The sequence below is a fragment of the Seriola lalandi genome, unplaced genomic scaffold, assembly GCF_002814215.2.
Source record: "Seriola lalandi dorsalis isolate HSWRI2012SDOR001 ecotype SW California unplaced genomic scaffold, Sedor1 jcf7180002054313, whole genome shotgun sequence".
NCBI lineage: Eukaryota > Metazoa > Chordata > Actinopteri > Carangiformes > Carangidae > Seriola > Seriola lalandi.
In genome coordinates, this window is record NW_019524866.1 from 407,845 (window position 1) to 433,826 (window position 25,982).

At 40.9% G+C, this 25,982-nt stretch overlaps 1 protein-coding gene across 1 annotated transcript; it reads right to left on the reverse strand.

The window, feature by feature from the left end:
* Window positions 1-12: 12 nt before the first annotated feature.
* On the reverse strand, window positions 13-25,040 carry inppl1a (inositol polyphosphate phosphatase-like 1a). The gene is made up of 27 exons (XM_023406641.2): window positions 24,535-25,040; window positions 17,635-17,698; window positions 16,724-16,871; window positions 16,553-16,634; window positions 14,833-14,979; window positions 14,344-14,434; window positions 13,387-13,476; window positions 12,786-12,884; window positions 11,197-11,347; window positions 10,400-10,506; window positions 9,677-9,779; window positions 9,293-9,489; window positions 8,945-9,062; window positions 8,562-8,658; window positions 8,115-8,253; window positions 7,905-8,004; window positions 7,408-7,496; window positions 7,188-7,269; window positions 6,917-7,006; window positions 6,187-6,300; window positions 5,623-5,799; window positions 5,374-5,529; window positions 5,104-5,188; window positions 4,501-4,587; window positions 3,551-4,337; window positions 3,102-3,235; window positions 13-2,727 (listed from the first exon to the last, which is right to left on the reverse strand). The coding sequence occupies exons 1-27, from the start codon at window positions 24,708-24,710 to the stop codon at window positions 2,631-2,633; spliced, it is 3,807 nt and encodes a 1,268-aa protein (XP_023262409.1). The 5' UTR covers window positions 24,711-25,040; the 3' UTR covers window positions 13-2,630.
* Window positions 25,041-25,982: the final 942 nt, after the last annotated feature.

Below are 25,982 nucleotides of genomic sequence, written 5' to 3' on the forward strand. Positions count from 1 at the left end.
GAATTTATAAAATAAGGAAAGACATTAAATTTTAATTGAAAAAAAAAAAAAAATGACATGGGTGAACAACTTACATTAACTTAACACGACCAAAAGAGGAGACTACATGAAGGACAAAGATAAACTGGAGTGTGTCAGAGAAAACAACAGAAATGCTATTTCACTCATGCAGACAAATACAAACACGCACAAATGCACGCACACACGCACATACATACACACACACACACACACACACACACACACACACACACACACACACACACACGACTGAGAACACTGAAAGGTCAAAAAGGCTTAAAAAAAAACAAAAAAACAAAGACATAAGATTTAACAGGTCTAAACGGCAGATCCACATTCTCTGCATTATGGTTTTTTGGCTGTTAGAAGATTAGACACACTATACATATAAAACACAGGCAAGTAGTTGCGTCTAAAGGTGTGTGTGAGCAACATAATTCAAGGGTGTACAAATGAAATTGCTACAATAACATCCTTAAAAGATTTCAATTATGCAACAGCACGTTCACTCACAGTTTAGAGTTCTACTTTCGACGTCTTCTCACAGTGAGCTGTTGACATGGCAGAATGATTTTTTAGTTGTGAGCTTAAATGAAGGAGAAATATTTGGTACGATCCACTTTGATAAAACAGAAGTATCAGGTATCAGCATCAGGTCTTTTAATACGAAAATAAACTGGCTTTTCGGTTAGGCTTCTGGCCTCATAGGCAGAAGAGGAGGCAGGATTTAAATTAAGACAGAATAAAGGCAGAGTGAACATTAACAGGTAAGTTATCTCTCAGATTTTTAACGTCTTAAGAACGACATATAAAAAAACCTTGACTTGAACTGTGAAGAATGACTCATTTCACTGAACATGACTTGATTGTCTTATGTTCCCAAAGGCTTCCACAGTCAGCATCTACTGATGATGTTTATGGAGTAACAGCACCACCTGCTGGGTACTCGGGAAACAAGCGCCCTCATACCATCTGTGAACGTTGTTTCTCTGTTTTTAACATATTACGAGAGGCGACATCCTCTTCCATGTGTACAAATTATCCCCGTCTGTGGTAATTTTACAAACGAGCCAAATAAAATCAGCAAAACAAGAACTATCTCTACACTATATGAAATGTATGCTGAATGTTTTGATGACAAATGGTTTCTCAGACAATGATAACATGATGGCTTAGTGAATCTTCAGTAAAATAACAGCAAATTCTGTTTGGCTATGTTAACCAGTTCCCTGAACACTGCTCTATTTACACAGCTCGTTGAACCTGGGTCATATGCCGCTAAAATGGGATTTGTCTATCTCTGCAAATTGAAATTTAACGTCCTGACAGACAATGACGGTGTGATTATGAGGTAAGCACTGGGTGAAATTTTTCAAGTGATATTTCACTTAGGTGCAGAACTTATAACCTCAAGTATACTTGTGATTTTATTGCTTTATCTACTTCATTTTTCAACCAGACTGTGCCAAGAAACAGTATATTGCATGTGTCACTTGTCCACTTCTGAAAACAAATTAACTTCTAATAATGTAGCCAATTTGCCACAGTCTGTAAGTGTCAGAAAAAAGCTCAAATGTCAGTGTTGAGTGTGTGCAAATCACACACCAGGGGAGAGGTGGTGTCAAAAGCTGACGACTAATAGACATTTAAATGTTGTAACAAAGTGAATTTAGCTCTAATGTGTTTGGTTGGTTTGCTCCATATTCCCTTTATCATTAAAAAAAAAGTAAAACCATAAATATATGTAGAGATACCGAGACAATAAATGCCACCATTTCAATAACAGTGGCACAGACGTTGTCACAAAATTACAACATCTGAAAAATGTAAGTTGAGCTCACTTTAGCCTGACATGCCTCAGGACTAGCTTCTCTCCTGTCACCACTTCCTGTCTGCCTCCGTCACAGAAAATGGGGCGGGTTGTAATTACTCTTGAGTGCTCTCTAACAATTCCAACAACTTCCCCAATTGTAGGCATTAATGGGGAAAAACCAGAGACTCTGAGAAAAACAGTGTTGTTAAAAAAGTCTGAACTGGGGGCACCAAACACAAGCAGCGTGTTTTTCGGACAAAACCCTTCTTCTCATTTCACTTTAAACCTTAAAGTCTGAAAGAGATTTCCAATTTTTAGGAAACTCTGTCACTCTTCGGTTACAGTTTCTCAGGACAACGAAAGAAAAACAAGCTCTAATTCTAGCTTGAAGCTACAGGTCAAAACTGATGATGTGACATCAACACATCACCAGCTCCACATGTGAGTTGTATCTCCAGTTCTGTCTAACCAGAAAAAAAAATATTATCTCATCCTGAATCTTCTCACTAGGGTTAAAGCTGAGGGTTAGGTAGTGATGCTTGAAGGGCTGAAATGATTATCATTAAATAAGGCCACCTCTACGACGATGACAACACACATACAGTACATGTGAAAAAGGACGTTGGTTCAACAAGTGTTTTTGAAAGTACAAATGGAGTGCAATTTCTCTCAGAAGGCACAGTCTGGCATCAATTGGCAAGTTCCAGCTCAGTTCAGTTCAGCTGAGATTTGGCCTCTCGGGACCTGGTGTGGTTCCAGGCCAGTTTGGACCAGTCATAGACCAGTTTGGTACAGTTTATTTCTGTTGCTGCTGCCTGAGGCTCTCCAGCAGGATTCGCTTGTGGGCAGGGTCGAGCACTCCCGCCTCCTCCAGGTCCTCCTCTGTGATGTCGCTGGTAAAACAATACAAGATGTAAGAAACAGAACAGAAGTGACAAGGTTTTCATACAGCACGTATAGATCAGAATAACTACTATCCCTGGAGCAGTGAACAGAACTGTAGTCTTTATAAACATTAGTGATAAACATGCTTCAGTCAGACAGATGACAGAACAGTGCAGACACAGTACACTGATCTGTGCGCTATAATTATTTAAAAATAATTATTTACTTCAAAGAATAAGTGTATAGATTTGCTTTTTAATACCACACAGACTTTGGGCCTTACTTTCACACTATATCACTACCTCAACTCTTTTATTTTCACCCACTAATGCATGCAAGACAGCATGAATGTCAACATATCTGAGTGTGTGTGTGTTTGTACCTGAGGAACTCCAGGTCATCCCAGCCGTTGTGTAGAAGACCCTGCTCATACCTCTCAAGTCCCAGTCTCTGCAGCCACTCGCCCACTGAAGATTCCCCAACAGACAAAGAGGAACTACTGCTGCCCCAAAGTGCCTGCACAGGAGAAATGTAAAGCAGGATCAACCAAAAAAACTGTGGTAGGAACAATTACTCCTGCCGCAGAATGCATGTCAACAATGTCACTAAATAATAAAAGATACAATATGCTAGCTGCTTTGGCTTGATTTTTGTCCCCCCCATGAAGAAAACACTAAAACTAAAATAGTTTAAGCTTCTGTGTTTTAGAAAATGTAATATAAAAACTGGGATGGCCTGAGAGAAACTGCTAACTGTGTCTGCTAACTGTACACTACTGAGAATAAGCTAAATACCTAAAGTGTACATTGCAAACTTTAATGAACCACCCACCTCCTCAGGCATGTCCTCTGCAATACTCTCTGTGATGGGATTTCTGGGTGGGAAGGTGCGGCAGGCGTCCAGACCTAAACCCATGGACTGCCCCCTCAGAGGCGGTGGTGCTGAGGGAGTGCGTGGAGGCTGTCCAGGAAACTCACTCTCGCTCAGTGTCTTTGCCATCTGGAGCACAGAACACGACTGGTCGTCTAATGCCCCTGCTCCGCCTCCGCCTCCGCCTCCGCCTCCCACTCCTCCTCCTCCTCCTCCTCCTCCCCCTCTCCGGAAGCCCTCCCCGAGACCCAGCGGGGCACCGGGATTCGCTGCTGGGATCCTGACCTCAGCCAGGTCCGGGTAAACAGGGCGAGGTTTGGGGAAGGGGACTTCTGCAACCATCTCCAGTGCTCCCTTAGGAAGAGGAGGAGGGGGGAAGTCGGGAGGGGGTCGATTCAGTGTGCTTCCTACTGTTCCGGCGACACCTCCACCCTGTGCCCCCGCCACACAAGTGCCTCCATCGTCTTCTGAGGAACCCTCCTCACTAATTGCACGGACCGGGTGTCCTGCCATGTGTCTGCGTGGGTGATGGGGCCCTGAGGCCGCACAGGAGGGTTTGGTTCGAGCTCCAGCTGAGGGAGGAGGGGCTTTAGCTGCCTGGGGGTTTGTGGAGGTAGGAGATGGGAGAAGCTCAGGTGAGAGAGCAGCTGCCGACTGGTTGGGGACGCCCTCCAGGATGTAGTAGGCGGGGTTATTGTAACTGTTCTTGCTGATGGATGGATCACCATCTGATGCATCTTGCTTAGGTCTTCAGTACAGAAAGCAACAGAACAAATGGTTGATTTCTTATTGTTTTATGTGTCACGGTCTGAACTTTTAGCTGTTGAACTTTCCATATCAAACGTGTGTCTGTAAAATCTGAAGGTGTGTTTGCTGATCAGAGTGTGTGATGTACATGAATGTGCCTGTACCTTGCAGCAGTTTCCTCTTTGCTGTTCCTTTCTCCCTCCTCACTGACCTTGCCCAGCTCTCCTAAATGTTTACGAACCACAGATGGCCTGCAGGGTGGACACAACAGAACAAGTTAAAGTTGGCAAGTGAGAGAAAATACTGAATACCAAGAAAACAAGGGTGTACAATGTGTACAGGCCTACTTTTCCTCAAAATATTTATTTTTAATCTTATTATTCATCAGCATGTCTGATGGAGCTTCTTCGGCACAGAGCCAGGGTGGATTTTTTTTTTACTAAGGGCAAACCTTCCTCACTATTATAGTATTTCTTTATATTAAACAGTACATAGTTTGACAGAAGTTTAGGAGAAAAGAGAAAAGAATAACATGAAAAATGCAATATATTTTAACACATGGATGCATGTTTTCAAAAATAGTTACGTCATCCCATCTGAATATAAGCCATACTGTACTCCATCAAAATACAAGCTCTAAACTGGCCCACAACAATTTTTCATTTTACCTTGGATTATGGGTGTCTCCAATATAATGTACACATACACAGAGATTTTACTATGAAGCTACATAAAGTTTTTAATTATAAAGAGCAGAGTGTACTCACTTCACATATTCATGTCCCACTCTGGACACCATCATGGATTTCCCTTTAGGTCCACCTGTCTCATCCTTGTCCACACTGATCCACTCTGAAACACAACAATAAAAATTGTTTCCCAAATTTCACCATTTGGACAATTCATGTGTACAAATTCTTAAAGCTTAAAAAGGGTTAAAAAACTGTACTGCGTTTAAATGGAACTAGCGTTTCTCTCCACTCAAGCTACTCAGTACACCAGACTATCACCGCACAGTTAGGTCTACAGTGCATTACCGTAAAGTCTCTCCCTGGTTCCCATTCTTTCAGAGGGGACTCTGACCCTCATGGACCCCCTGATATTTCCTGTTTCCTCGCCGCGGTGGGAGAGGTAGGTGTGGAACTGCTGTGCTGTGCTGCCAATCATTGACTTCAGAGCCAACACGCACTCTCCTAGCAGGGGAAAAAACACACATGGTTGTTGTCAGACTAAAAGAAACAAATAATTGGATAGCCACACGACAAACAGTAACACGCTCTTTATACCGTAGGACTCATATCCATCCAGTGATTTCACTGTTAGCAGCAGATGTTGGTCCTGAAGATACTCGATCTCTGAGAGAAGAGGTTTTAGCGTTGTTAGCTGTTTGTTGGACCAGCCCACACGCAGGAAGTTGACGTTGTCGCTGCTCTGACTGTCGTTCTCATAACTCTTCTTAAACTCTACAGATGAGAAACACAGAGAGAAATGCAGGGCAGAGGGGATGGGGGAGAGGACAAAGGGAACGAGGTGGGAAGGAGAGGAGGGGGAGAGAAGGAAGAAGAGGAGGGAGATGTTTCTATTGCATTTCATTCAAAAGTATATGGTGGACAGGAGGTGGGGATGCAGCACGGGTCAAAAATGGAGACTAGTTTAAAGGTATACTGACTGCCTGAGATAGGGAGGGAGGGAGGAGGATATGAAAAAAAGAAACAGATACAATTTCATTACATCCACTTGGTGTTACAGAAACCCTGTCTGTGCTGTAACTCCTGGTGGATTTCTGACTGTGGAAAAGCCCTAAATGTGTGAATGAGTCACTGCAAAAGGTGCAGACATGTTCATCTCACCTTCCAGACAAGTGGAGTAGAATTCAATGAAGAACTTGGTTCTGCTCGCTGTCTTCACTATGGCCTCGATGCTCTCAAACTCGATGTAGGCCTGCTCTGAAGACTTTGGTAGACCTACAAAGAAACAGTAGGAGTGTGAGTGGGTGGCACCGAATACCATGTACAAAGCACAGATATAGAATTAGTCATTTACTTGTAAATGTTTGCTCAGTGGAAAGAAAATGCAGAAGAATGAGCCAGTTCTGCATAGCAAGTAGACACAGACATGAACTTTAATAGCATACAAATCCCAATCTTGTGAAAACATAAGCTGTGATGCAACTGCAACACTGGGCCAAAATGAGTAATAGGCTGCCGTATATATTTTTCCTCTGTTCAGCTCCTCATTGCTTATTTCTGGTCTCTGTTCAGTGGTGAGTCATTAACCAGACTACAGGAGCATATCACTGTGCAGATTTCAGCTGAAAACTAAAACAAATCATCAAGTTCTAAAAGCCAATATGCTACAGACCATCTGTGCATTTTCCATGCACAAAGTCCACTCTATTTTGAAACTCAACCATTATGGCTTGATTGTCTACCTGCAGCCTAAAAAAATAAGGAGGACAGAACAAAGAGAGACACACAAGGTGAGACCACAAAGCAGAGCGATTGACAGGTAGAAGAATGAAAGGTAACAAAGAAAATTAAATATATACTTTCTGAAGAGCTCAAGTTAATTCACTTGTACCTTTCTTGGAGACAAACTGGGAGGTCACCCCCACCTCAAATGTAGCGAAGACAGGGGAGTGATCACTGGTCACTATATCATCTGTACAGCCTGATAAACAAAAGAGCCTGTAATTTAGTCTCCTTGTTGATCAGTCATATTTATTGCAGTATAAGCCGTATATAGATGTTTACAATGTTTTAGGTTAAATTAACCACTTTACTTAGTTGACACTTGTTACACTGAATTGAAACAAATGCATGTTGAATAAGTTTTCTGCTGATGCTCTCACCATAGGAGTTGCAGACGATGTGTGTTTCTGGGTACGACTTCCACAAGACCCTGTCACACCAGGATGGGACATTCGTCCTCATCTAGAACAGACAGAAAAGTAGAGGAACACACAGCAGGATAATCAGGAAGACGAACAAAGAGAGAAATTAAAGTGGGTATGTATTTGTCAGAAATGGCTGGGACTAAGTCCGTGATGTTGGTTAAGTTAATAAACATACCCCTGTGGCCTTTTGCTTCTGCCATACATATGTGTCCCTTGAGCCACGTTCATAACGGTAGGTGGGCGGGAACGAGATCTCTTCCTCCGCTGCAAAGAAGATACACATTATCTTGTTACAATTTGTTGCAGGTAAGTGTAAAGGCACAAAGCCTAGCATTTTATAGCATCAATAAATCTAACTAACACATTCAGTTGCGATATGAGTAAAATCATTAAAACAAAAGGCAGCTTCTCTCTTCCTCTTTGCATTGGGTGATCTGACAACAGCTGAATTTGTGCCACAGACAAAACGCTGAGTAGTCACATCCTGTGTTAATGCTTACTTTTGAGAAAAAACAGCATGAACACTACAAGTGAGATGAGACAGAGAGATAGAGTCTTATTTTTGACCGCTGCTAAAAAAAGAAAGAGAAAAAGAAATCCTGCTCTCACTCAGGAATATTTACTTGTAGACAACAAGAGATAGTAAACCAGTACTGGCTCAGGCTTACTAACCAAAGCGTAGGAAGACTTTGTTCTTCTCCCTCTCCAGGTTGAGCTGGTCCACCTTCAGCAGGGGCTCAAACTCCTTCCTGTTAATGTAGTTTAAGATCTCCTGCACACGCAGACACAAAAGAGGCAGGGTCATAAAATAAGGTTTCATCTAAATTTGCTGCATTTCATCACTGTGTGCATGTCTGATTTTGTGTGTGTGTTGTCCTTCACCTGTATATCCATATCCAGCCTGTAGTTGAGGTCTCCCAGCCAGAAGAGGTGTGTGAAGCGCAGCGAGATGTCAAAGGAGCTCAGCTGTTTGTCTCCTAGTGACAGCAGCCGCAGGATATCAAGGTAGTTCTGGTTCCGCCTGCAGCGGTCAAAGGTCACATGTATTTTATGTAATAAAGTGCAAACGAGTCATTTATGTGTGTGTGTGTGTGTGTGTGTATGTGTATGTGTGTCTGTGAGATGTTTTCTGACACACTGTAAAAGTATATAATCACAAACCAACAGGAAAGAACATTTCAGTCCCCACAAAGTAAAATTACAGTGTAAAGGTTTAAAAGTACAAGACCGTGAAATAAAATAGTCAAGAAACATGAAAGTGAACTATAACAAATGGGACGTCCTCACAGTCATAGCCACAAATAATGTGTTCAGGACTGTGGTACGTACCTGGCAATCTTCTCATTCCCTGATGTCAAGTGACAATTTACAAAACCGAAAGATGTCCCGTTGAACATGAAGGACACACCTACAGCTCCTTTGTTACCTAGGAAACAATCAAAACAAACAATCAAGCTAAATACATTACAGTAATTGACAACCATTATTAATAGAAAAAAAAACAGAATATAGAAGCATTCTGCTCCTGTTGTGATAATGTCAAGACACACCACTATGACAATCTCCAGTAAAGAAAAATCTAGTTTTTGTTCTTTTTTTTGTTCTTAATTCAAGTCACGTTTTTCATCCAGAGATGCAGTAATGAATCATATCAATCATTCATTTTTCTTAAACAAAAAGATTGAAGAGGGAAGACTGAGCACTGTAATTACCCAGTGTGTTGGCGATGCCCGTCTTGACACTGGACATTCCCACGTGGCTGATTCGATTCTCATGTTCAGGTTTCACCAAGACAGCAATCTTAATGTTCCACAGAGTCTGCACTGCGATCTACAAACAAGGACAATAGACAGTGAGGAGCCTATACTCATAATTACTGCACCAACTCTGTACAAAAATAGCTGTGTCATCTTCAGTTTTAGCTTCTAAAACATATCACCTCCACTTTTTCTTGTTACCTCCTGCGTGACTTAAACGGATTTGGTAGGTGTGAGCAAGCACAAGTAACACCAGTTTAATCAAAGGATGTAACGTTCAGCATGACGGCCTGCTTTCCTCACCGGTTTATACTCCAGTTCTGTCTGCTCTTTCAACATGCAGCGCAGTGACTCCACCCACTCCCGCTCACACACTGAGTTTTCTTGGGTTCCAAACACATAAAGGTCATGAGGGATGGTGACCGTCATCTCGTCCAGAGTCTTCCCAAGGCCGCGACACAACACCCATGAGGCCACAGACTTAGGCGAAGGCACTGAGCCTAAACAATCAGACCAAAGATCAAAATGCTACATTCTCATCAAAAATATTAATGTCATGACCTGGAAATACTTACTGTTACTTTTCAGTGCAACACATTACAATATATGATAGGTCAGTATGTTCTGCTATCAACCCAAGTTATATTAGATAATGTGTGCATGTGTGTATGTGTGTGTGTGTCTAACCCATATTCCAGATGCCTATGAAGATGGAAATCATGTCTGGCTCATCCTGGTTGGAATGTTTGTTCTTCATCAGCTGCAGCAGCTGGCAAAACGCCTCCCGCTTCTGAAACACACACACACACACACAAATCAGTGAGTGGAAGTTGCCACAAAAGGCACCCTGTTTTTAAGCAGCAGCACTTAATGGCTACCTATCAATCAGTGTGTGTATATGTGCTTTTTGTATATGTGCTTTCATTAAATCTTTAAACATTTTGATGTATGTGAGCTCAGATAACACTCGTTGATATTTTCCATCAAGTTTTCTTCCCTAAATAGAAATATCTAAAGAAAAAAAGCAGTGCAGAGATGTATGTGACTCACATTATAGTAAGAGTCGCAGTGGAAACTGAATTCATAGAGGACACATGTATACGAGTCTGTGTCAAAAAGCTTGGCCCCTCTCAGTGTCCTTAGTCTAATTCTGAATATACAAATAAATAAGGTAAATGTGAGAGTATTTCCTTGTCCATTTGAATATGAATGTGTATACTACTGTAATGCCTGCTAGTAGGTATTTGCATGTTCCGATGAAAGATAGTGCTTTCTTAGATTTAGAAAAGAGAGAGAGAGAGAGAGAGAAAGAGAGAGAGAGAGAGAGAGAGAGACTGTGTGTGTGTGTGTGTGTGTGCGCATGTGCGTGCGTGTGTGTGTGAGCGCATGTGTGTGCATGTGTATGCAGACCTTGGCACTAGCAAAGATGAAGTCTTTCCTCTGGCTCTTGTCCTTCTCCTTCTCAAAAACAATGCCCAGTTTATTCTGCACCCGCTGAGACTTGATCAGCTGACGGACTGAGAGAGACAGAGACAGACGAAAACACAGACAAACAGGAGTTAAAGATAAAGATGCGGAGGGAAAGAAAGGGAGGTCAAACAATAGATTGAGAGGTTTAAATGAGGTTAAAGTCAATGAAGGTGGATAAAGAAAATTGTAATGAAAAAAAAAAGTTGTCAAAGTTGTCATTAAATCCTCATGTAAGTTGTCATTAAAACCTCAACTGTGTCTCAAACAGCTACCATCAAGAATATAAAGTTTGGATCCACATTAAATACATTTAATATCTTGCCCTGGAGTCCAGAGACACTAAAACTGTTTCCATGGTGGCAGCTAAATCTGACACATTACTCAGAGTTTCTTGCAGCGTTGTGTAGCAAAGGCGAGCCACTTCACCTCAAGACCACCTCCACTACCAAAATAAAAAATAACCACGCTTTTTAAAAATAAAACATCAACCATCCATAAAAAGAGTAAAGGCGCTATTTCACAGAGAAAATGACATTTCCAGTTTAGTGAATGTGGCCTTTGTTTAGGCTGTCACCTACCAACTAAAGTGATCATGAGACAAGATGTGTCACCGACTTGTTTATCACCTGTCACACAAATTTCTGCTCACTAATTTCCTGAGGGAAACACTGATTACTCATCTCACAGTTCAAAAAACACTGTGATTATTATGTATGGAGTATGTGTGGGTTTCTCACTTTTGTCATGTGTGAAGGTGGTCCAGTCCTCTTGGCTGTCTTTCACCTTCTTCATCACCACCAGTCGTCCGCCCTCCACATCCACAGACAGAGTGTACTTCTGACTCTTTCCTATCTTGGTCAGTTCTGCCAGGTAAACATCCAGCTTTACCTGTAGTGGACCAGAGCATATAAAAGGTTTACGTGACCACAGAGCTCTTTACTTTCAGACCATATTAAATCCTCACACCACCAGGGGTCTCCAAAGTGAAAGTGGTGGACCCCTCAGCACTCTCTCCGTCTGTTGTTGACACATAAACAAGCTTGCTGCTTCCGAGGCATTAACAGAGAGCTAAATCTATCTCAGTTATATGCAGTCAGCAATCTGTCGTCAGCAGGCAGCATATCTGAAAACAAAAGGCAGTAATTTTGATGATCACACACCAAATGTCCTGATTCTCTCAATATCAATTTTAGAAGACAGTTAACAAATTTCTGATCATCACAGACTTGGGGAGATTTTTTGACTGCAGACTTTATTTTATTTGAATCCATAGAGCTTGTACATAGAAACATAGGACTCGATATTTCTCCGAATAAATGGCTAACCACAGGACAGACATTAATCCTCACTTTGAGTCACCTCAATGGGGTCTGTTTGTGCGTCAGTTGGAGATTCAAGATGCCGCATCTTAAAGCTATCTCGTCGTTGTAACAACACTTCTGTTCCTGTGAAACAGGAAGCCGCTGAGAGGATATCACCAGAATGCAGACTTGGCTGAAAACTAATACTTCAAATCATTCATCTCCTCTTCCTCCTCTGTCTCACCTGCTTCCATAAGTTCTCCCCCTGATATTTATCTCTCCACTCTGTTTTCCTTTTTTCTCCCTCTATCCCCCTTATTCTCCACCGAATCTCTATCCATACATATATCCAATTTTTTCTCCTTTTCTCTCCCACTCCGCAACAGTTCTCTTCCTATGTCTTCGAGGCACTTTCAAAATAAAAAAACTATAATCTTCTGACCACTATACAAATTTACAAATTACACTCACTTACTTATGTACTTGTTGTAGATGGGTATATGATACCAAGAGTTATTAATACCATTTCATCTGACAATGCCGCTGCTGAAAGTGTAATATGACAATGCAACAGGAAGTGCATTGCAAACATTCTTTCGGTCTCACATCAGCCACTGCAGTGTGTTGAGGAGTACTTGACTTCACGGGGTGTTTTATTGTAATTCAGGTTCAATCTGTCCTTTGTGAAACAAAATCACCATTCCTTGATAGTAACATATAATAAATCACATCTGGAATTGTTGCGTCACCTCAGGAAATTGATCTTTTCCTGAGATTACTTGCCCTGTTAAAAAAAAGGAAATATAAAAGCTTTAAGATAATGATAATGATGTGAATACCTAAATTGATAATAGAGCAGAGCATGACTGCCCAGGAAGGGAAATTTGGCTTTGTGACCATTGATTGTCTTGATAATTGCTAAAAATGTTGATATTCCCTCCATCACCCTGCAGGAAGACAACCACTAAAAAAAGTGTGTGGGTGATATGTGTGCGTTATGTATGTGTGTATGTATGCATGCATACCTCGAAGGCCTGCACAGGGATTGCTTTGCTGTGACGCATGGAGAGAGGAGGAGGGGAGCACGGTGAGGACAAGCTCATGTCCTGGAGAGCTTTCAGGGCCTGAGAGGGGGAAAAAAGAGAAGGAGAAGGGTGGAGGTGAAACAATTGGTAGAAGTATGATGAAAAAATGAAAGCGGGAAAGAGACATGGGCATAAAAAAAAGACACACACAGATAAACTGTATTATTTTCAGCTTTAGTGTTGGTGTCAACAAGGAAGGAGTTTTCCATTTCCAGAGTGTGATCTAACAAGAGCAGAGAAGGTGGAGCCATTGACATCACACGAGTCAAGACACACAGCTTGATTGCACTGAGGCCATTTCCTGCCAAGCTAGATAAAGACCTTCCTTACAAACCAAGTCCATCTCAAAACAATTTGACATATGAACATGGCAGAGCTGGTCAAAGTGACGAAAAAAAAAACTACGCCTTAAACACACACACACACACACACACACACACACACACACACACACACACACACACACACACACACACACACGGAGCAGAAGTGATCATGTGTGAGGGTGCATGCCTACACATGACTGAATATATGTATGTACCTTTTTCTCTATGGACGACAGCAGGTCTTTGAGAATTGCCAGCTTGGTCACAAGGTTCTCTAACTCCTGGTCTCCACCCTGATTCACTGACTGTTGGTGGGAAAAAAGCAATCAGAACCCATGCAAGCTGTGCAGTTTGAAGAGAAGAGCAAGACTTAAGTAAAACAGGTTTCAAGGACAAAAAATGTAGATTTCATGGTGGAAGATTTCGGAAATCACCCATGATGTGTTTCACCCAGGCTTTCAAAAAAAATGGTACAGCGTGTAAAACTGCACAGCAAACACACACATTTCACAATTACACAGTACATTGTTCTTAAGCCTGCATAACTAGTCTATCCATGTGTAAATAAATCAGCTTTTATTTAAACATAAAACCACATGTTGGTGTAAGTGCTTCTGCTTCATGACTAGAGTGACTACTGAACTGACGCCACCAGTTCCAAATGAAAAAATAATTTTGCTGAGGCAGCAATGTCTCTATTTTCTGTGATGGTTGTGAAATTCGCACAGTGGTCAATCCATCATTTGCATTTCTTAAGAGACAGTTCCTTGATGATTTAAAGATTTTATTTCACATCTATTTGTTTATGGAAATCTACAAAAAAAATAAGACATTCTGCCTGTCTCATAAACACACCATGAAAGTTTTAAATGTGTTAGACAACAACGCACAACTATGGAAGAACATTACAAATATAATAAATACAAATCTCCGTATGCACATATACTACACAGACAAACACAAACAACCCTGTGCATAGTTTTCCTTGAGATAAACCACATCAATAGCAGTATGTATGAATGTAGCGTGACTAAGTCTACCTCAGCTGTGCCCAAAGGACCCTGGAGGAAAAAAAAGCATTTTCCTCATGACATTCACTTGTATATCTGTATACTACTACCTCTGTGCGTATATGTATGCATAAATCCAACTCTGTGTTAAAGAAAATGTACCTGTTGGATCATCTTGGAGACCATGAAGGCACTCTGCTGATCAAAGACTTTAGACAGAATCTCCAGACCAGACAGAACCTTATCCACCTCCCTAAGGAGAGAAACAGAAAGAGATCCACAGTTTTAAAAAATGCCTCTCTAAATCATGTCTTTCTCTTAATTTAGATCAATTTATAGGGAACAGATATTTACTGTATATATGTGTGCAGGTTGGGGCTGCTTGATTGACAACAGATGATTAATAGCTACGTGATTAAGTTATATTTTGTTAAATTTTTTCCACAGTGTTTGAATATGCAACGTGTCATTGTGACCAAAACAAAGGGATGAGGTAGCAGGCAGCTCTGCACACAGAGAGAGCAAATCCTTACAAATATGTTATGCCAGTGTCATGATGAGCGAATACATGAAAGAATAGCTCTGTGTATCTGTGCATGCACTGTGGAATTTGTGTGTCTACGTATGAGCTGGTGTATGTGTCTGTCTTACCCATTAAGGCGTTTGCAGGAGGCCACTAGTGTCTTGTTGAGGTGAGGCAGGGAGCAGGCTCCCTGTTTGACTGCCTCAAGGTCCAGAGCATAGCTGCCCTTCAAGTACTCATGGGAGATGGTGCTCAGGCCATTAGCTGCTGGAGCGCTAAAACAAAATATAGTCCAATGAGCATTTAGAACCATCTTCACTACATGCACACAATTACCCAACATAAGTGTAAATCTTTCAGTATAAGCAAGCAAAAACAGCATTCTTGTGATTAGATGTTGGCTGCACATTTTACACAGTCAGGTCCTGCATTGTCAGTGGCATATTTGCAAAGCTGTGCGTGTGTCTGTGAGCACTTTATCTCTGCAGTCAGGGTTTTTAGAATCACATACTTCCTCTAAACCAGTGAGCTGACTTATGTCTGCCCTGCCATGGACAGACGCAGAGACACACACAAAAAAAAAAAAACACACACACTCACTTAACCATGTGAGCCAACAAAAGGCCAGGTGTTAGTCTCTGCAACTAAAACTTCAGCTTTTGCACCTACAGATCTCTGCATTTACAATCCTTTAATATGGTCCACAGTGTGGCTTCAAAGTAAGCTAAGTAAATTTTCCTGAGCCAAGGCTTATTTTTAACATGCAAACCAGCAGACTGTTACAAGTGTCAAGCGAAAAAAAAAAAGGTGATATCTTGTTCCTTCACTGTCTCTGATCTATGATGTATTTTGCGCTCATTTTGGTGGTTTAGCAAAATGTAATTAATAATATGTAGAAAGTGTCACAGTGTGATTTCCATGGTGATTTTTCGCTTCTTTCTATGGACAACTTCACAAATGAAGACCACTGTGAACAAAAGGAGGATGTTGCTCCTTGAATTCACCTACAGTTGAAACTGTGACAAAAGTTACTACAACCCACAGATTACCGTTACTTCACTCATCAATTTGAGAAAATTCTTCTCGGCAACTTTAAAAAGTATTAATAGCTCTGTGTATATGTGCATGCACTGTGGAATATGTGTGTCTACGTATGAGCTGGTGTGTGTGTCTGTCTTACCCATTAAGGCGTTTTAAATTAATGATTAATACAATTTCTTAACTTTGTTAAAATACAGCACATAGTAGTCTGAGCAAAGACACCGACCTTTGTTGCTTAATCTACACAGATCTGAATAACATACACACACAAACATCTGCATGCACACAAATGACAGCCCCCACTCATTAAAGCCTTGCATCATCTGTAAGCAATGTGGTTTTCAACAGGATGTGGCTTTCCCTCTATATGCAGTCGGGGGGGCACACAGGGATAACAGAGGAGATTAATGTGTGTGTGTGTGTGTGTGTGTGTGTGCGTGCTAATGAACATGAGTGTAGGAGAGTCATTGTTATGTTTGATATTAATATGTAACGATGTGTGCATGTCATGTGACAGAAACGGTGACAGTGACTGGGGCACAGTGTGGCGTCATCAGTTCATATCATCAGTTATACATCTGCTTACTATTTATGACATAATCTCATTCGCAGTGAAACAACATCCTTGCTGTGTGTGTGTGTGTGTGTGTGTGTTGTGGTTCTGTGGTTGTGTGTTTCTATTATGGTTGTTGGTGAGAACTAAATGGTTAGCATGATGGTTAAAAAGCTCTGCCGGTAGTTTCCGCACTTACATATTATCAGAGTGAATCATACACAATTAAATTAGGTCCTGTGTAAACTTCATACCTGTCTGTGGGTGTGTCTGGTCCAGGGGGCGTGGAGGTGGAGGCAGAACGAGGGGGAAGGGGTGGCTTCTCATCCTCCCCATCTACCAATCACAGAAAAGGAGAGTTAAAATGCGACAAAAGGGAGGCCACTGTGACCATGTGAGTGTGCGTCTGTAGGCTCTGGAGATACCTGAATAGTCTCTGTCATCGCTGACAGCTGTTTCCTCTCTGTCCACAGGATAAAGCAGGGTGGTGACCAGACCCTGGCTGGGCTGCAGGTACAAAGACACCAACTCTGGCAACGTCTTAAACCGCTTAGGCTGCACACCCTGAGATGTCTGAAAGAAGGAGGGAGGAAGAGAAACAGGGAGGGACACACCATGAGACAGAGGAAGAGAATGAGAGTTATTTTCTACATGGTATGAACATAACAATTACATCCAAACTCCTTAGCTACAACTGTTATTGAAATCTCTGGTGGTCGCTATTGTTTCACATTTAATGTTGTGTAAGCACATATGACCCAGTAGTCTAAATATAATTCAAACCAGGAAGAACTGTTTTAGTAAACATTGCCTGCAAACAAATTCAGTACCAGGAAACAAAACTAGACTTTTAGACTCTCTTCAATGTCACAGCTACAACCCTAAAAATCAGTCTAAACTGAGATAGCCACATAGATCGTCTGAAGCACCATGTTGTCGCGGGTGTCTGTTTGAGACAGTGTGTGTGTGTGTGTGTGTGTGTGTGTGTGTGTGTGTGTGCGTGTGCATGTGTGTGTGCGTGTGCGGCTGGGGGTGGTGAGGACTTCACAGCTGTTGGGCACAAGGCACAAAGACGCTGCTGTTGGTGTGTGTGTATATGTGAGAGTGAGGGAGCTCAGAGCCAACAAAAGCATCTCTGCCTGCCAGCTGCTACTGAAGCAAATACAGTTTTTGCTGCACACATGTACATACACTTAACCTCAGTGGACTGTGTGTGTCTGTGTCTATATAAATGAGAGAGAAAAAGAGAGCGTGTGGGTGTATGTGTGTGTGTGTGTGTGTGTGTGTGTGTGTGTGTGTGTGTGTGTGTGTGTGTGTGTGTGTGTCTTTTCTGTACCTGTACAGCCAGAAATCCTTCATCATCTGGGAGGATTCTGTATGTGTGGACGTGCTTCTGAAACCTACGGGAGTAAAGTTGGAGAAAATGTAGAAAACAAAAGTGGGAGGGAGATATGAGAGAAGAAGAGATAATATTAGACTATTGTTTGATTCAACAACAAAAAAAAACATTTCAAGTCTCACATTCGTACACCCACTCTTGGACTTGACCTCAGTGGATAGGGGTGTGTGTGTATGTATGTATGAGCACGAGGGGGTTCAGACGCTGTAGAGAGTTTCAACCTGTTGCTGTCTGTCACAGTTGTGAGCGGGCTTTATCCTTACAGTAGCATGATACATTAGAGCAGAACAGAGTTGAACCTTGTGTTTATACATTGTAAACTTACAGTGATGGCACAAAAAAATATCTTCCTATCCTTTCTTGAACCTCTCCCAGAATTTGTGGTGTGAACAGCATTTCTGATTGAACCACAAGCTTTTTTTTTTTTTTTTTTTTTTTTAAACCAATCACAGATCAATGCGCTGACATTGTGATTGCACAGTCGTGACTACACGCCTGCAGCCACAAGCTGGAGTTTAATGATTTTTATGTCTGCACTTCATGTCTGCTCAGTGGACCGGATACACAATGTCCAATTTTGCCAAGCAAATGTTGTGGTTGATGTCTGTTGGTGTATATGTGTGTGTCATAGTTGTGCATCTGTTTAGAAGTGTGGGTGTTAGGATGGCACCCAATGCAAAACAACTCAGTGATGCTTTAACTTCTGCTTACACGCTGTGCTTACAGTATGTACTGGTCTGTATACACTATATAAAAGAGTGGGAGGATAAATTCATGCCAGGAATTCATCCTGCCTTGTCCACTCAGCTGTTTTTCCAGTCTTTCCAGGTCAGTATCCTACAGGAACTAAGACATGAAGTGGAATAAAATATTAGAGTGTTTCAACAACAAACAACTACAGGATTACTTTTTTTTTTATAAATAATGGTACAGTTGTATTAAATTCACTTCATGAAATTGGACTGAATCAACTTTTTTAGTCACATTGACTTGATTTGTTTCATTGACCAGCACAGTGACATGGAATAAACCTGCACAACATCCATAACAGGTGGACCAACATTATTACATTTCTGATGGCATCAGAAATTCAAATCAACATTTTCTCTTAATTCGAGAGGAAGTTTTACAAGCCATAAAACTGTGCCAGTGCTTGACAGGCAATTTAAAACTGGTTCCAGTTTCTGGAAATGAATTATGAAGTGTTTTAAATTTCCTCTCACTGCATTCAACCTTTGGACCATTTCCTTACTGAGGGTAATTATGATTTTACAGCCTGCTTATTACTGATTCCTGCTGTAAGTGTTCTGATGCCAAAACCTTTTAGATGTCCTATTTTGATACGTTTCTTGATTTGGCATAATTGATCTGACAGAACACAGAGCATCAGAGTTAAATGATAGAAGACTTGTCGAGCTAAGCCACTAGGACACACAAAACAGAGGTCCCCACGTTGAACTGATTTCAACATAGCATATTCATTAGATTGTTGCCAATAATAGTTCCATATATCATGTCTAAAAGAGTTATGTCTAAAAGTATAAACTTAAATATAAAATATTTGCTCTCATGGTCCACCTATGAACACAGTCAGTGAGATGAATTGCTCCTTTTGTCTATCTGGACCGTGAAACCATATCCATATTTAATCCTGTCATTTTTTAAACACAATGCATTCTGGGTGTGTGTGTGTGTGTGTGTGTGTGTGTGTGTGTGTGTGTGTGTGTGTGTGTGTGTGTGTGTGTGTTTTCCTGTTGGCAGTTGATGAGATTCTCTGTAGGTCTGGGAAGTAAATACTATTGTTTCAGTAACAGCAAAGTTATAGGGGGGGGGGGCTGGAGAAAGAGAGAAGGGTTTATTATGGGATAGACACAGACCCAAAGCACACTGTGTATGTGTGGCCTGTCAACAACAATCTGTGTTAAGGTTAATGACTGCCCCACTGACTCCCTCTGCCCTGTTAATTTAAAGTGTCACCTCCTTTTGTTTTGTCTCCTCCAAATGACACACATGCGCACACGCACACACACACACACACAGTCTATGACCTTCTTCAAAGATCATATAGAAGCCCACGCTGGCATTACTCATTACTGGTTGTCCTTTAAGTTAACAACAATCAAGAGGTAAATTTCCTCCCTCATAGCTCTGTTGTCGACTTTGAGTCTGTCCTGGTCATCAGGCACTCCACCCTCCACTGACTCAAAGTGCAGTGGGTCCGTTCAGTTCTGGTATTTACAATGCACAGGCAACATAAACAGCATGTGTATCAACACAGTGTATCAATGACTAGTTACAATATTTAGCCACATATTATTCTATTGCTACATATACCTCAAAATGTTACCTGTTCCATGATATTGCATTGAGCAAGCTAAGTACAAACTGTGGGATATAGTAAAATCACAAAATATTGGTAAGCTTGACTCTTTTCTGAAGAACACTGATGTAGTGAATACACTATACCATATTGATACCAATTACATAAGATGATGTGGTTAAACAGAAGCTAGGATCATTTTCAGAAGGATTTTTAGCTTGATGGCAATTGGCATAAAGGTGGTGTAAAAGCTGTAGATCTGAACCTAACATCTTCATATGTAAGATCTAAAAAATAAAAAAGATGCAAGGAGGCTGTAAGATAGCCGAGTGCTACATGGATAAAATGGCAAAACATATCACGTAACCAAATCACTTCTTAAGGTACTTCTACCTAAAACTAGCTATCTAAAAAAGGATAACACCACAATGCAATATATACTTCACACACCTTCCTGGTAAGGAATGCTTTCACAGAAAACTCTAGGTTTCAATCACCTACAGAAACACATGGAGCCATGCCTGAACCCTGACATGTTAAGACGCGCTGCACTGATGCTAAAGAACATTGTCCTGACAGCAAAAATAGAAAACAACTCAATGTCTGTGTAGACGTACAGAAATTTTAAAGAAAGTGCTTTCACATACTATATATGATTGAGATACTTTATCTGCAACCATATGTAGCACATAGATACCAAACACTCCTAGCACACAAATACTAAATGGTGGTCACTTCATACAAAAGTCACAGAATTACCTTAAAATCTGCATGCATACACACAAAACTCAAAGTCCACTGACTTAGATGTACAGTAAGCGGAAGTGAAAGGCAAAGGCCTACACAAACAAACTGGCCTGGGAGTCAGTCCCACCGCTGCTACGGCTTCTATTCTCAGACAACAGCAGAGTGGAAACACTTCCTAAACACATTGGTCCCTCCACAGCTCTCAAAAAGGAAGTACACATGTCTGTGTATGTAAGTCACGAGGGCAAGCTCAACAAAAAGCCATGTCTAGTTCAGGTTAAAAAAGAACGTCTTGGTGTGTATGTGTTTTATGGGCAGGATCCAAAAAGAGGTCACTTGGTAGAGGAGTTAAAATGAGCTAGTTTCCATGTTAAATCAGCACATTGACGCAATTGTGTTCCAAGCCTCCACTGTGCCATGTTGTAGTCCACTGGACAAAGACAATCTGACTATATTCAACAGAAAATGCATTTGGTTAACTTACATGTTGCCTTTTTTATTGAAAAATAGGTTTTAAAATGTGTCTAAACCCTTACAGTGGCAGTTACAGTGACATTTCAGGTTGAGTTTTATGTTGTTTCAGTAGACAGTGTGGCGGGGAAGCTGAAGGGCTCAGGAGATAAAGACAAAGTCATTCAACATCAAGAGGACCTGCTATACACATCAGCCCTGAGCCTCCAGGATGCTACACCGGGGCCATGACTAAAAACAGTCGACCATTCAGCAGTCTGGAACCTTTTCAAGCCTCTGGTGATTCACATTTTACTTCCTGGAAATTTGGGGTTTTTTCTTTTGTTTTGTTTTTTTTTTTTAACCAAGCAATATTAGCAAAAGGTGACAAATGAACGTATTGTCTGACCATATAATCTTTTCCTCTGTATCTTCAGGGGTTGTTGGGATATACTGGCCTCCTGTTTTTAAAGACATAATAAGATAGACAACTTGTTTATGTAAACCTGATCTAACAACAGTTGTCCACGTGACCTGCAACTGTGTGTTTTTTATATCGTGAACCACGATAATTTGATTGTGTATGTTATGAAAACTAGAAAACATTTACTTTCTGAAATACTAAAAGTCACACTGAAGATGACAGTTAAAGTTTGACTTCCTTTCAGTGTGGTGAACATCAGCTAGTCAACCTAACATATGATTTTCAAAGCTTTGCGAATATTTTTTTTAATCTAATTTTAACATCTATTTTTTAAAAAGGAAAAGTAGAACGCATCAGGCAATGCAGATTCCCCAGACTGGCGTTTATGAAGCTTCAACTTTAAATTTAAAATGGTCACAGTTAAAATCATTTTTCTGTGGTAACACATACTGATCCTCTGAACAGGGAGAACTGTCTGTCCCTCAGAGGGGTTTATAAACAGAAACCTTGCAATTTCCCATATGTGGTTATCAGGTTATCAGTGAGAATTGACAATGATACATTGTCAAAAACAGTCACCACTGACAATTCAAAATTAACACACTAAATGGTGCAATGTACAGAAAATTAGAACCACATTCATTTCACCAATTCATATGTGTCATCTTCTTTTAAGGTAATCAAAGTACATAATCATTACCCTAATGATCACTGACCTTAGCTTGGATTGCTTGTAGTATTAAATGACGATAACTCTGTTGTGAGCAAATCACAGTATTGAACAACTGCCGCTCACATCCAGTAATTTAGGTGCTGCACACATGTGGTTAAATTATGTAACTTCTCTCTGTTGTTCTTGTTTTTTCTTTTGTAATATATAGTATAATATCAGCTTTTAATTGTTTCCTGTTACATAGGAGAGCAACGGAAAAGCTGCAAAGTTTGATGATGGACTTGCACTACATTTTACATTTTATACTTATTCCATGTTATACGAGAGTATTGAGAGTATTCTAGCAGTATTGGTTGCTTGTTTAGGAGTGATAGTGAACAGTAAAGGTGACCATGTCATGTCACTTTTGCCATGTTATGATACTATGTCACTTTTTTATATCTGGAGGCAAAAATTCTGCATAAAAAAACAGGAACATTTTTTGTGAGGCACTGTTTGGCAAACTTCTCTCCATAACTCTATCTCTGAGATGAAACAAGGTTGAAGATATGAAAGGTGAAAGGGGAGAGGAAGGGAGAGGTTGAGGCGGGAATAAATCCGGAAACGTTTGTGAGGAATGTTGTTGGTCATAGAGTGAGCTACTGAATTGCTAGTGCATTCAGCAAAGAATGAAATGTGGTTTTTGTCACTGATGTTTAGAAAATCTCTTTGATTGGGTATTTTTAATAGGCTAGTAGCCAAATGTGTGTCAAACTTATTGTATTTTGGACAGTTTGCATTTGACAAGAACAGTAGTGTTTATACATGACAATTATTTAAAGTACAAAATGTCAAAAAATTGTGATTTCTTGTTTGAATTTCTCAAGATGATGTATTCAGATTGTTTTGTCTGACCAACTGCCCAAAGATATCCAGTTTAGAGTGATGTAAAACAGAGAAAAGCAGCAAAATCACTATTGAAGAGAAGGAACTAGTGAATATTTAGCATTTTATGCTTGACAAATGACTGATATAATTAAATGATTTGTTATTCAAATAATTTGATTGATTTTCTGTTGATCAATAAATCAATTAATCCACTGACTGTATAGCATATTCTTATGTGTTTTGCATATTCTCACATTTACATAGTACACAAAGTTTGTACTGCTGGTCTGCACATACACACACACTGAGCTCAGCATGGGGTAAACTTTCAGGATAGGGGATGTAGGTCGAGTCAATGTCAGAGTCTTGTGTCACATGGCACAGGCCTTTTATTTACTGCATCTGCACTATCAGTAGCCCATGCATCTGTTTAACTTTGTGTGGGCGATGTGGGTGACGTGAATCATTTTGGTCATTTGTAGTTTTAAAAGTTTAACATTCCTTTTCCGTGGTTCATCTGACTTGGCTGAGTCATTGTAAGTACTGATTGTACTGTCTCTGTATTGAAGCTTGATTGTCTAACTGAACATGGAGATGAATGGTGGCAAACTCTCCCTTGTGTAATGGTGGGTGGGCGTTTCATCACTTCTTTTAGCAAAGAGGATGCCCAGCCCTCCACCACCCTCTTAAACAGAGAAGGTCTATACTACTCTAACATACAGATTGTTGTCATTTTTATGATATACTGTGTCTGTGAAGACAATGTGTGTAACTCAGCTAAACCAGCTGCTTCACCACTGCACTGATCTTAAACGAGCCTTCAATTAAAACATCCGATGCTTATATTTACCTCCACCAGCACTCAGTTTAATGCCACTGCTCACAACCCGCAGGCTGATTGTAGCAGTGTGCCCTGTAAAAACGGCTCCGCAGGCGACCACATCAGACTCTAGACAGACAGGGACAGCCCTAAAGTTGTGTGCCATGCAGGAGTTTAACTGCTGGGCAGACAGGCAGTCTGTCTCTCCAACTCACTGCCTTCCAGCAGAAAATAAACAAATGCTTTTTACGCAGGCTTAAACTAGAGCAATTTGATCACACACTGTACAAAAGCAAATGATGCTTTAGTTTATGCACAACCTAGAGACGTTTGCAGAGTAGCAACAGACGAGGCAGTGACTTGAACACAAAACCCAAGATTCCCTGAAGGCATGTGAGCTAGCTGTTAACTTCAAATACCATTTAAACTAAACCATTGGCAGGGGCACAACGTTTTCTCGTAAACAAAGTAAAACGAGACCGCAAATAAAAGTTAGGTTCAAACAAGTTTCTCTTTTCTGCGACAAAGTTACTTACAGTACACACAAAGCGTAAGCTCCGTTGACACTCTCACTGTCCCGCACCAGGAAGCTCCCGTCTCTCCCGGCCCGGGCTAGCAGCTCCTCGGCCGCCGCTCGACTCAGGTCCCGGTGATACCACATTGGCGGTGCGGGCCCCAACGGAGAAACCCCACCACCACCACCCCCGGCCATGGCCACAGCCCTTCAAACCGGGTTCAACTAAAGCTGCTTCCCGACTTCTCCGAAAAAGCTCCCAGCCCTCCTCCAGACTAGAAAAATAATCCAGAGAGAGAACAGTGGAAAGCCGAGAGAAGCGCAGAAAAGTACCGTAAACGTTATTCCGACGGCAGAGAGCTGGCACGAGAAAACCGACAATGGGACAACGGGGCAACAAGTTGTTAATTTGTGAAGTTGCGCCGTTTGCGGCTGATTCCTCAGTTCCTGAAAGGCTCGCCACCCTCCTCTTTCGCTTCCCAGTCCCACGGAAACCAGGGTATGTAAATCCACACTGGAGACCGGGGAGCAACAGCGGTGACGACCCGCGTCAGCACCTACATAGTGTCAATACAAAACACTTCCTGATAGAATTTTCAAAATAAAATAGGCTGTTGGCGAATTTAGAGTGAGACACTTTATTCCAGGGGCAAACTCGCCCAACGTTTGTTTCCTGTTAGGTCTATCTTTAGGTAACTTGACATAGCTCTCTGGGAAGGAGGGATGGTGGGATAGAGATACTGTGAGAAAGAGAGGAAGGAGGAGGGATGGAGAGAAAGTGAAGTAAAGGAATTGACTGGTAGAGAAGAGGGCAGTGGTGGAAAGTAACTACATTTACTGTAAAATCGTGAGGTGCTTTCATTTTATTCAACTTTATACAAATGCTTCACTACATTGAAAGATAATTATTGTAATTTCCCCTCCTCTGCATTTATCTGACAGCTTTAATTACGTTGTAAGTTCAGAGTTTAAATACAAAATATATGATCAACAAATAAAACATAATGCATTGTTGTAGACTGATCTACCCAACAGTGTACAAAGCAGTTAAAATTAGCCCCACCTTCACCGCCTACAACATTCAATTGCTTTTTACACTTACATGCTTCTTTCTTTTTAATAATAGTCCAGTAATATGACATACAATAAAACAATGACATGAAAGGGGTGGTTGCTCATTATGAATACTTTTACTTTTGTTTTTCATTCTAGTAATAATTGTGTCTTCTTTTATAACCCTCACTGGTAACTGAGTATTTTCACAAAATAGTATCGCTAGTTTTACTTAAGATCCAAGTACATTTTGCACCAAAGTATAGTTTTCCCCTTTGTTGTCCTATCCACCATATGTGTTTTCAAAATTGTATATCCTGTGGGAACTTGGCATGGGCTCAAGTTTCTGTGATGCTTGCTTTAAGTACTCTCACACCATTTAGAATAAAATCAATAAAATAAATAAAATTTTCACCC

Bases quoted from the DNA above. Each gene is read 5' to 3' on its own strand.
- inppl1a (XM_023406641.2), bottom strand. From the start codon at position 24,710: ATGGCCGGGGGTGGTGGTGGTGGGGTTTCTCCGTTGGGGCCCGCACCG. The intron at 5,530-5,622 runs GTATAAAGAGCG...TTCCCCTGCTAG, and splicing joins GGATGGATATGAGTCCTACG to GAGAGTGCGTGTTGGCTCTG. The intron at 4,338-4,500 runs GTACAGGCACAT...TCTGTACTGAAG, and splicing joins AAAGAGGAAACTGCTGCAAG to ACCTAAGCAAGATGCATCAG.